Below are 12,485 nucleotides of genomic sequence, written 5' to 3'. Positions count from 1 at the left end.
GACGCTTCTCTGAAAACTACCAGTCCCGTAGAAACGGAGGGCGCAGAGGACTTACTCTTCAACGGTGAGCGAATGAAGCCCGCCACACTGTCTCCACAGACGCGAGTCTTCGCCTAGCTCGTCACACAGCCAGCGCACTGATGTCTTCGACAGGCCAAAATGACGCTGAAACTCCACGGCGGTCATGTACGCGAACGGGTCCAGACGGTCATACTGACGCTTGCTGCCGCTGGCTGCAATAACACAGGCAGCTGCTGCCGCCGCCATGTTCCCGAGTTGAACTCGGAGGGGGTTTCGCGATGTACGAGTTTAGCACGAGTTCGCCTGTCAATCAAAGCCAGAGGTCACGCCCCGCGCGAGGCATGTAACTCTTGTGCGCGCACCGACCACGGTTGGGCCACGCCCAACTTATCTTTCGGCAACAGCGACGCGGTGCCGAGCTGAGAGGCATCAACAATATTCACCACCGACATAAAACACGCACAACACACTGTTATCGGTGATGTACTGCGCACTACTATCAAAAACAAAGCGTTGACTGTCGCTGGCTTCTCGGGCTGAGATGGCCCCACAGCACGGTTTCATTGCCTGCATTGTGGTGACGTAGTGCACAGTAAATAATTATCGGCACGTCACTGTAGCTGCTTGCAAAGCGTCGATGCGCCGAGGGTGACGACGATGCTGAGGAGTGCGTATCGCAGCAGTCGTTTGAGATGGCTGCTCTGTCATCGGTGATGAAACGGAGCCACAGCGTCGTAAACACGATCAGCGTCCGAGAATCGCTCGCTCTTCTAGACCCAGTGCAATGGCATTTCTCCATCACAAGCACTGCGCACTCAACAGTTCCACCACCTTCCTCAGTTCGAAGTCTCATTTCTTAACCGCACACAAGAGCCTTCACCTGCCAAAATGCGATTGCTGCGGTGTCGTTACGATATCCTTCTGCGATCGCTGCTGGCTCCAGCATAAGTTATCCGCAAGCACCTTGGTGCGCACAATACACTCAAATACTGCGTACATGCGCTCAGAGGCACTTTCACTGGGCAAGCGATGACAAGCGATGAATTGTGTCGATGGGAAGCACGCACTTCTTCGCAATGCATCGCCGAGGCTTCGCGCACAAAGATAAACTGGTACATTTTCACTAAACTGCGTCACTACGGGCACTACGGACCACCATTTTGCATCTACAGCCGTTGCTCCCGTATTTATGACTAGTGTATCGTTTTTAGTTGGTAAAGCGGGGGCCTTAAGGCGCCTGCGATGAACAGCCGTACCACGGCGCTGCGTTTCTATTTCCCTAATAGAGAAAGAGTGGTGATCACTGACATTATTGAGAATAGCACTGTAGCGCCCCTAGGCGACTTCTCACCATATGAACTGCCTCGTGCGTGCGACCCGCTTCAATGTATCCGCTTCTAAGCTTTCGCCTCACTGTCGCCACTCGCGGCAAGAAGTGCAAAATTTAATAATTTGCTCGATCTCCGTTTGTCATCAGAAATTTCTAGCATTCAAAACGAAAAACAGACACTTAAAGAAATAAAAATGTTTGTTATTTTATTTGTTGTATTTTAACGTATTCGTTTGAGCGAAAGCGCAGGTGCAAGAATGTGCTGCATGTACTCTGTTCGCATTCGATCGAGGATATAAGGATAGTTGCTGAAAGAGGAGGCACGCCCTTGACGCGCCCGGGAAAGGCGTGCAAGCGGCTCACGGCAAGTCTGCAGACAGACAGCGGGACAGTCACGGTATTTTTAAGTTGCGATAATCCGTTGATAACAATACGCGGCGCTGGCGAGTTTCGTTGTGCAGCCGTCTGCGCTTGAAACGTGGAAGCAGCGTGCCGCGCAGGGTGCGCTCATGTTGTCATACGCGGCTTTTTGTCTACATATTTTTTTGCCTGCAGCCTTTGCGCGTTTCACGCTATCTCCGTTCACTGACTGCCGTCGAGCAAACTCGGATAAAACTCGGGTGAACGAGAAACTCGGCGCATCCTGCATAGCACCCCAGGTTAGACAAAGTGGTTACATGGGACCGTCGAAATAAGGTGCCGTGCCGTTACGTACACTGTGCAAGTAGGATGCGGGAACAGGCTTTTGCATTTAGACAATTTACGTTCTCGTTATTTTGAAAGTGACGAACAAATAACGAAGATGGAGCCTGCCTGTGTGGTGCCAATTCAATTTCAGACCCTGTGCCGGAGGCGTCTGCTCCGAGGCCTCCTGTCCCTGCGTTTGAGTTTCCGAGGTCTGCTGCAGCTTTCTCTGAACCACCCCAGGATTGGACGCCCTTGGGGCAGTGCAGTACAAGCGTACACCAAGGGACCGCACCGCTGTCTCCTTTTTGAGAGCCGGCATCTCCTCTAGGGCCACAGGCACTTCGACACAGTGCTCGCGTAAGGAAACCTTCCGACTGGTACAGGCCATAAGCATTGTATAAAGGAGTGTGGTGTCATGCGAAGCGCGTGTGACGTCATACTGATAGCGCATCGCTCATTGGTATATAAGCGCTGTGAGTGGGGCCTCTGTATTCTTTTTGGCTCTGCATTCAAATGCTAATAGACCGTTACGTTGATCGTCCCCATGTCTCTGCCTCGTCGCTCACGGCTACAAGAGATTTCTCTTCGTATAATAGGAATTTTTTCCATGAATATATAGTGTTACCCGCTGCTCCCGGCTTGAATATGCCATCACTCTGCTAATTCTTTGTCCGTGAAGATGCTTTTCAACGGCATTTTAGCCTCTCCTTGCACGCCACCGCAATTTTCGACCATCCACCGCAAACTAAGCCAGGAGAAACGGACTAATCGCAGACGTAGGCACCGCCCTCATCATCCGGTTACCTGCTTCCACTGCGCTAGCTCCGAACCCACCGATAACCTGAACACTTCTGCGTGCTTTTCGCCGCTTGTCAACGAGTGACGTGTTTGACGTGGCGTCAGGGAAGCATCTTCTTTCTATTAGTACTCGAACATGGCAGCTATCATGATGTCAGTGCACCATATGTATGATCCCGCACACGATGTTTCGCTTTTCTGAAGGTAGCCGTTTTTCACCAAATTATCACTTATCAATTTGTCGCTCTGCGCAAGACACGCTTGTTGGTCTTTCAGGCTTTCACATTTATTGTTTACGCAGCTACTCGACGTGCTAGTACCCCGAGAAGGCCGCCACAAGGGCTTCAATAGCCACGGGAAGTTCCATTAGGTTTACAGTGCCCGCGTCAGCAGAAACCTGATAGTTTCTTTTCATTAGTGCTGCACAAAGTGTGTGACGTATTTTTATCCAATCGGGATAGATAAGATAACATTGTCTTGTCACCGAAGTTGTTTACGCCTTGCTTGGTACTGTTTTATCTCGAATTAATGACAAACAACTTTAGTGTCAGTGACTTCTGATTCCTGGCACTTTGCTGTAATCTTTACAAATTCAGCTTTATTACAGGCTTCTCACGGTTACCAGGCGTCAAGCCCTGAGTTTAAATTACACAAAATAATTGCGAATTTCTGAGCATACTTAAGGATATGGTAAGATTTTTAAAGAATTGTGGAATGGTTATAGTTATTTCTACTTGTTCACCTGTCTCTTGTCTAATGCCTTGCTTAGATTTTGGCATAGGGGCTTCTAATAGCCAAGCATTCCATTTTACCGCAATTAATAAACGACAACAAAACAAGCAGGTGCAGATATTTCCCAGAAGTTGAATTGAAGTCCGAGAAATATTGTGATCGGCTGGTGAGTTCAGGTGGTGCAAAACAGACTTTCAAATTTACCAAGCGCTGAGGCTTTGAGAATGTCAAATACACATTGATATTTTTAAAGGCATTCTCAGGAAGCAGTCACTGAGAACATAGGCACCAAAATTTGTTTACGTTTTGTAAACTAAAAGTCCCCGACTCCCAACCTAATGAATTGAACCAGAGAAACTGCAGTTTCTATTTACGCCTGTAGTGATTATGTTACGTGAGTGCCGTGCAAGTAAAGTTATGCGAGCTTTATTATTTCAGCGTAGTATCACGAGCGTATTACTAACTCGGCCGCAGCAGTCAGAAAAGAAAACGGTGGGCACAGCTAGTCCTGAGCGTTATTGTGTCAATACTGGATTGAGAGCGCAAAGCTTGAGGAGGTTTCGCTGAATTGCGGTTCCGAAGCAAATTCCGGCGAAATGAACCATCAACCGTCCAAGACAAATATGGCGTTCTCGCTCAGATTGTTGAAACACATTTTTGCTTTGCAACATGATATTTAACATATGTATGCTGCTTTCTTGAAACAGAAGCGCAGTGATTCCAAGAAACGAAAGCCTAAGGTCTCATTTATTCCTTTCTTCACGTATACAATGGAGAATTATCCTAAAAATTATATCAGTAAATATTAAAACGGATGATACTTCCTATGTTCCTAGATATTTCGAAGAATTTTGTATATTGCCCGTTCGGTTATATGTCGAACTTCACCGCAGTGCACCAACGTAACTCAGCAGAGCCTAAAACATGATATAACGTAGACTGCTCTGAAATATACGCCTACTTTTTGAGTAGGGCTTCTCCAACGCCCTCGTAAACGTTCAGACAATTTCACGTAGCTGTACACTCATATATCACAATTTATCCACTTTATATACTCTGGTGGCGGTGGTGGCGGTGTTGCAGCAGGCGGAGTTAGCAAGGCATACATAGCCGGCAATTTTCTCGCCTCAGCCTCCTGTGAGTTTCACTATGTGTGCCAACAGGTGTCGAAGAGCTCCGTGTCCTGCATGAAGGCAATCAGCCGTCGTTGCACTCTCTCCTTGAGTGCCGCGCGCTCTCCGGGGAAAACGACGTCGTCAAAGGTCCTGTACGAAAGACCATTCTTTTGCAGGCTGTCGACCATCGGTTTTCTTTCTGCGTCAAAACGCGGGCATATTCAAATGAAATGTTTGATGACGCTGATATCACCATAGAAAGCCGAGAGTGGGGAAGCGCATCGTCCTGTCTTCAACAACCAAGCCTGTGCGCGGAGTCGGTTCGGATACGGGGCAACAGCGTTGCTTCTTCCCGAGAACGTCCATGGGTCGCACACGCTTGGTGTGCAGTGTGGTCGATTGACGTAAAGTAAATGCGGACTGCAGCCTTAGGGCTCTGAAAAATGTTTAGCGCTCTTACTTTAAGACACATGTCAGTCCTAGGGGTGCAAGAGCGTCAGGTTTTCATTCCCACAATTCCTACGTGAGGTGGGATCCATGGAAATTTTACCTTAAATCCCTTGATCATTAGAACTTTGATTAGTGTCAGAGATTACCTTGTAAACTTCGCTCGAAGTAGGCCATGGTGTAATCGTTCTAACGATGGCTTTGAGTCCGTCAGCACCATAACGTCGCGAGTGGTATCAGCGCGTAGTTTTCACAAGGCTGTGGTAATTGCGGCGCTTTCTACTGTTGTACACAAAAGTGCGCGATCCTGGCGGCCAGACAATGACACATCAAAGGAGGGTATGCAGATGCTGCGCGGATATCTATCTGTTTGTGCACACACCGATCCGTCTGTGTACACTTGTAGGTGGCTTTGAAACGCTGTGAAACACGAGAAAATTTGATTCGGCAGTTTTCGAGCTTAACTATATACCTAGCTAATTTCCGAGTTTAACCATATACTCTCCAGCTTATGTAACGCGATATCTGTTCTACAGCGCAGCTCTTAGGTGCCGGTTCCTGCGGCGAGTGTCGGCGTCGGCCTCGGCGTCACCGAGACAACGAGCACAACAGCGAATGATGAAAGAGCGAACGCGGAGCGGGATGCCAAAGACGCGAACCGCGAACACGGGGGAGACCAATTAGAGTGGCCCCTGCAGTGACGTGTACGCGGGAAACTGGCGTGAAGTAGAAACACGTGACACAGCAGCTCACCGCCCGTTGGTGTGGCCGCTCTGCCGCAGCTGCTTTTTAACGCCGGCGGTGCGCCGCGAGCGCTTCACCGCTAATATGCGGCGGCAATCGCTCCGAAGTAGCATCAGAGAAGCGCGCGTCGTCTGTTCACCGACGAAGCCATCAATAAGGCATGCTGCGATAGCGTCAAAACAAAGCGCTGCATGAGCGTGGGTCTGTCTGCGGCGGCTGCTCTGAATCGCGCCCACGCCTCACCCACTCGCTGTCTCTCGCATTCTCCCGATTAGTGATGCAGTCGTGCAACGCCACACTTCACTCGTTTGCAACGTGCCGCACGAGAGAGGTTGACCGCGTCAGCCAATGTATCGCGGAAGTAAACACGTATACAGCTGCGCTCAAATTTTGCATCAACAAGTATCATAACCGTTGGGGAATTTTTTTAGGAAGTGTTACAAATACGCAATATTCATGCACTAATTCTTTTCAACTTAGGTTAACGGAAACTTTTGTAAGGGCAATGAAAGTTGAGCTAGTAGGTTATCGAAGCGCTTCCGAATTCTTCGAAAATTGCAGGCATTTAGTTTGCCTAAAAAAATTTTGTTTCGCGAGATATTTCATGCAAGAAAATTATGCGCATGAGCGTGATTTGAATTCTACTCTGAAAAGCAAAACAAGATGTACAAGAACAGAACGGAGCAAAAGAAACCTAATTCAGAGAAAGCGGCTATTTCCTATGAAACCTTACAGGGAAGCTGTCAAGGGCGAGTTCCCTCCAGGATCGTATCCGTGTTGGTATCCGATCGCGAAGATAGCGCATTGCGGTGGACGAGAAGCAGGCGTTAAGCGCTCCCCATACGTGGGCCGACACCGAAAATAGTGCAATGCCGGGCCGTCCCGTGGCGGAGGTGCAGTTGGCCATTAGGGGCCCACTTATACAGCTTCGCTGCTCATCCTTCTTCAGAGAGTGGAGGGGCACTGGGTGTTTTATAAGGATTGTGCTTTGCTATGCGCGGTACCTAAAATTATACGCCTCAACATTATTTTCATGCATTTATAATGGGGAAAAAGGCCGATTTGTTGCCTTTTTGGGATTTTTATGCATCTTTAAATTTATACAAAGTTGTTATCTTAACTATTCCTGGCAGTCATCGGTCCAAATAATTCACTAAGATTGTTTGGCATGCAATGACCACGGAATGTAGGAGAATAACGATCGCGAATTTACGCGCATGTGTTAAGCGGTAAATTCCATAATCAGGTAGGCCACCATGAAATATGAGAGGAAGTGTGTTTCATAGAAAGTCACATAGCAATTAGTTTCAGGACATTTATTTGAATAATTTTTCTTTTAGGTAACAAAAATAAACTTTTGGTACATGCTCCATACCACACCATTAACTAGCAGTGCATCTTCACTTCAACGAATGCCTCGGCGTTTCGGAAAGCTTTATGTACTGGCGGAGCTTTCCTGAGCAGAGGGTTGCAGAAGTGTTTGAGACCGCCCTGCCTCTAACCTACCTCAGATTCCCATGTGAATAAAGAGAAAGTTATAGAGCATTTAAAACGTTGTCATCTTATAAGAAAACAGCAAGCGAAATATTTGCGGGTGCTGAAAGGTACTATAAAGAAAGATGAGGCCATTGTCTTCATGCAAGTTGCATAGAATTAGCACTCCGTTGTTCAGAATAGCCTTTTTATTCCTTGAAAGAACAAGCTAAAATGTATCAAATGGTCGCCTACATCCATTGGGATTTTGAAAGCAGCAATGACAATTTATTTAAATCAACTCTACTCATTTCGGACAGTCCAGAACACGTCACAGAATCCGTGTGAACGTTCTCCGCTCATTTTCTTGAAATTGTCAACTAGTTTACTGATTCTCGGAACTAAACTACCTTTTCTAATTGAGCGTCGTGACAATACAAGGACAGAAAAACTTTCTCGCGCCTCTGCTACCGCAAACATTACTACAATCTCTCTGCAGATTTGATTTTTTCGGTTACTTCGCATGGGTAAAGTCATACACGAAGGAATACATTAGGAGAGACTGTCACGGGACAATCTTGAAGCCCAGCAATAAAGAATATAGGTGAGAAGTAGGTCCTAGTCACGTGATAGGTAAGCGGTAGATTCTTGTGGGCTAGTTTTGGTTGGGTGTGTTGGGGTGGTTTCGGAATAGGCGCAAATGGTAGCTGTGACAAACACAGGTCGAGGTTAGTGAAGGTTCAAGCGTGCGAACCAGTGGAGTCTGTATTCTGTCAGTCAGGGAACGCACCGAAACACCACACTATACGTAGACGCCGCTCGCCAGTTAAGATGCCGACAGGCGCCAAGGCTGTAGATTACGAAGGCGTGGGATAATTAACCGGCATGGTACCCAACAAGCCGCGACGGCCACAAGACGACTGGTTGCGTTTCGGAGCGGTTTGTGGGAAACAAGAAAGCCTTTCGCTACACAAACGGGTGCCTGCAACCAAGCTACCCATCCAAAGGCGATTCGTCGCGTCTGAGGACGTATTTTGGGAAACAATGACGCCTTTCGACCCCGAAAACATGAACAGAGAGCGTCGAGAGTCCAAAGGTAATTTTTTTTCTTTTGGGGAAGAAAATCGTTCCTTAGTGTGCCTAACGACGAACTGGCGAGCCATGGAAACCGAATGTACACTTAAGGCCGTGCCGGCCTATTCTTAAGGCAGCAAATTCCAGTCAACGCTGTCGTTCTAGTCGGTCTTCGGCCTTTCAGCAGACCGGCAAGCACGCAACCAGCGCGTCTCAACAGTGTAACGACGTCGCACCACGGAAAGTTACAAAATAGTGCATGAAACATGAAGGAAAGGCAAGGAATTAGGTGTTCTGAGTGCAAGCTACTGATATTTATATCTCACTAACCAAAATACAAACAGCAGAGCCTTGTACTAAGCGAAAGCGCGACAAGAAAGTGTCCTGGAAAACATCTCGTCTCTTCCTAGGTGAAATACAGCGGCAGAAAAATTGACGAGAGATAAGGCACCGCAGTTTAAGGCGCACAACAGCTGATTTGAAGAAGCCAAGTGAGTGCGTGGGAACAATAGACATCGTGCGGGCATTCTGGGCGGCTTTCGAGGCTAGAGCACTGGCGACGCCGCTAACTGCGGCGGCAAGCGTAAGTGACGCTTTGAAAACTCGGTCTTCATTGGTCAGGTGCCCCGGCTTTTCTCCACGTTTGAAGGCAACGCATTTGAAGTGAAGAGCGACTGGCGCGGTAGCAGAAAACGACCCGTTATTTCCTACGTGTCTCCATGCCTGTGGCGGCAGGCGCCATTCAACGTTGACACTTTCCAGACAATCTCGAATGGTCCAGCAACCATGTGGGACGAATCCTACCCAAGAGGCACTACGCCCATTGCCCCGGAAAGCCGGAGGGGCGGCGTCAGAGGACGTTGCCTTGCCGAGGCTATGGTATCGAGGAACGCCCCCTTTTATTATTGTTTTCTTTTTTTTGGCTTCCTCCATGATAAAGGTGTCTGCGACGACTTTGCCTATACTATTTAACATTTCTGTACATTCGATTATACTTTCGCCTCGATGTTGAAAGGTATTTTTTTTCTGAAATATTCATTGTCGTTTCGATTAGGGAATTTCACTAATAACACAGTCCTACAAATACGTGGCTCGTAACGATGCACATTATTGTAGCTACCGGCAATCTAATGTAAGGTTGTCAAATGAATATCCGTTACGCTTATTGTCACGGATATTTTGTTTAAAAGGCAGTCACCATATAGGAGCGCCGCTTCTATTTATTTATTTCGCTTCATTTGGAGTAATAGGTTCGTATGTGGAATGCCGGAATCCATTGCAGATATCAGCAACTTCCAGTTTAATGAGTGGGTACTTAAAAATAAAAGTGGCAGGGCCTTAAAAGCTTTACAACACTTCTCGGCCCCCATTGACAAAAAAGCGCTTACGCATAATTTTTCGTGAGATCAAATTCCAGCCAATTCTCACGTGGCACGTGTCATTTACGAAGGCGGCTACTGGCAAATGACACATAGCGCTTACGCGCGAAAAGCTTTGTGAATATGGCCCCACATGTGCTAAGGGGCCAAGGACAGCATAAGACGATACGAGCCGCAATGCACTCATTAATTGTTTGCGCCTAAGGAAGACTGCATTGGTAGTAAACCAGTCTCGTGATTCCCCCTCTCGCAGAACACGCGCTTTTTTGCGAACGCAGCCACTGCATCTACAGCCTGCTGCAGTGCGTATACACGCCTTCGTTCGGAAATTCCACGCCGTAATAGTTAGCTTTCATCATGTCAGTGATGTTCAAGTAGACTTTGCTGAAGGCGGTGCTTTCTTGTATGCTAAATGTAGATGTGGTTGGAAAAGGCGGAATTAAGGAAAGGTGTGATTAAGGAATCAGCCCGCGCCTGATAAAAAAGAACTGCACTAAACGCTTGCTGCCGTTAGACACTCAAGCATAACAAGAATAATACAAGGGTTATGTCACTCTACAGTTTGTTTTACCGCATAGAATTGTCTCGCGCGCTCGAAAGCAGCGAACGGAAACGTACTTGGGTCGTTGATTCCTAAATATGAGCACCATTATCGTTCTTAGCTCCATGATTGTGGTCTTCGGTGTTACTTGGTATTCCTCTCGACCGATAAAAGCACCCAACTTGTTTAACGTAGCTGACGTTGCTCCGTAGGAGAAAGAAAGCTTGCTGGTATGAGAGCGCCTCTGTGCACTTAGAGAGCAAGTTAAGGATGTGGTCTCGAAATATTTCTGTTCCTTCTTTGCTGGATTTTAGTCATCGGGATACATTAAGCAGCGCCTGCTTCCTCAGAAAATCTTCTGTTTCATCAAAAATAACTGCTTGCACTGACGATTTTCTTGAATGGAAATATAGCACTTTCAGCGGTATATATCCGTCCAAAAGAAGAGAGACTAGGCGCGACATAGTTTCGCGGGTAACCTGTATAATCCAATATGTCGCACATGGTGTACTGGGCCTTGCCCAGCGTCAACAAGCCCGTTCGGAAGGAGGAGTAGAAACAAGAGCTTTCTCAATAAAGCAAGCGACAACTTCAAGGAAACGTACGGACTCTTCGAGCGAACCTATGGTAAAGACGATTTCGCTCGCTTACCTGGCAGAGACTGGACCACTTTCCTGGCGACATCGAGTCGTCTGCCAGCGACGATCACCGTTGCTCCTTCAGCGGCGAGAGCGTGGCAGATGGCCTCACCGATGCCACTAGTGCCTCCAGTCACTAAAGCAAGACGGCCGCAGAGAGTCATTTCGTCTACCCTACAAGCAAGCCCCCTGTATCTACCGCAGTAAAAAATGAGTGACGGATATATAACGGCAGATCACCCACAAAAGTACACTGATTACAGTGAACTCCATCTGCCCCTTATCTGTACTTTAATATCTGCCTGCAACATTTAGTCCATGTTTCAGATTACCCGACTAAGCTGAAGGTCTCGTCACAAACAATGCAGTCGGCGATGGGGCGCTCTTGCTCTTTTGCAATGGTAGCGCGAAAAACAAAGGCCCTGAGAAAATCCTGTAAGCCTGTATGCACGTAGATAACTTTGTTTTTACAACGAGCCAGTGAAGGTCATGGCAATCCTGCTTGAGCACAAATGGAGCTGACGTGTTGTTGTCGCCGTTGGCCTGCCGTGATTGAACGATACCTCGAGGAAAAAGGTGGCTTTAACTACTACAGAGCGAGACTTCAAGGGCCTGTGTAACAAATGTATTGCCTACTTTCTTCTTTCTTAAAACACGTTGGCGGGCTAGTTGGTTAGAATCCATGAAAGAGTGTATAAGCGCGACTGAAAGAGGACGTAGAAAGAAACAGATACACAGCGAAAGCGTTTCACTTTCAACTATAGATTTTATTTTCGCACGCGTCCATGTATATATACCATACGAGCAGAAACAAACGTCACAGAAAAAAGAACACCATTCAGTGGTGCATATCGATAAACCATACATGTGTGCAAGGCATGGTAAAAACACATACTGCAATGTATACAAAGATAAACGGAGGAACCGTATCTCCTTTTCAGATAGCGACATTGGTGGCTTGCTCACGCACCTTTCCTGTCATTTTTGCAGAATCGCAGGCTTCCACAATCTCCCTTGTCATCCTGCTTTAAGTACTATACAGAATGTAAGTACTTTCAAACATTGGTTGCAATGAATACCCAAATGACCCGATATTACGCTAAGGACGTTATATCGATGCTCTTTTAATCTCTTTGATGCACCTGCAGGTTCGACTAACATATGTTCTTCTGCACGAAATTGGAATATCATAGACACCGTTATAAGTGCAGGTTACAAATTTATTTTTTTTATTTATTTATTTTATTTATTTATTTTACAATACTGCCGCTCTCAGCCGAGAGCCTGGCAGATGGGCATGAACACTTTCTTTTCGGTACATAAATAGACGTGCGAGCTACACAAAGAATGAAAAAGCAACGATATTCAACAAAATACAAAAGATAAGGTAGATAAGGTATACAAATAGTACAGTAAACAACGCAGAATAAAATGAACAACAACCGGGGCACATCATAGACAAAGCAAAATCGTGAAATACTTGGAAACAAACAAGTGTATGCAATT

The 12,485-nt window shown here is 46.8% G+C and overlaps 1 protein-coding gene across 1 annotated transcript in view; it reads right to left on the bottom strand.

The window, feature by feature from the left end:
- The window catches only part of LOC129381708 ((3R)-3-hydroxyacyl-CoA dehydrogenase-like), a 42,798-nt gene extending 31,632 nt beyond the window's left edge, over positions 1 to 11,166 (bottom strand). Inside the window, exon 1 of the mRNA XM_055064771.2 lies at positions 10,993 to 11,166. Within this exon, the coding sequence (XP_054920746.1) occupies positions 10,993 to 11,143 (151 nt within the window). The 5' untranslated portion in view covers positions 11,144 to 11,166. The remainder of the gene's footprint in view (positions 1 to 10,992) is intronic.
- Positions 11,167 to 12,485: the final 1,319 nt, after the last annotated feature.

Source organism: Dermacentor andersoni, chromosome 11 (assembly GCF_023375885.2).
Source record: "Dermacentor andersoni chromosome 11, qqDerAnde1_hic_scaffold, whole genome shotgun sequence".
Taxonomy (NCBI): domain Eukaryota; kingdom Metazoa; phylum Arthropoda; class Arachnida; order Ixodida; family Ixodidae; genus Dermacentor; species Dermacentor andersoni.
This window is presented reverse-complemented; position numbering and strand designations above follow the sequence as displayed.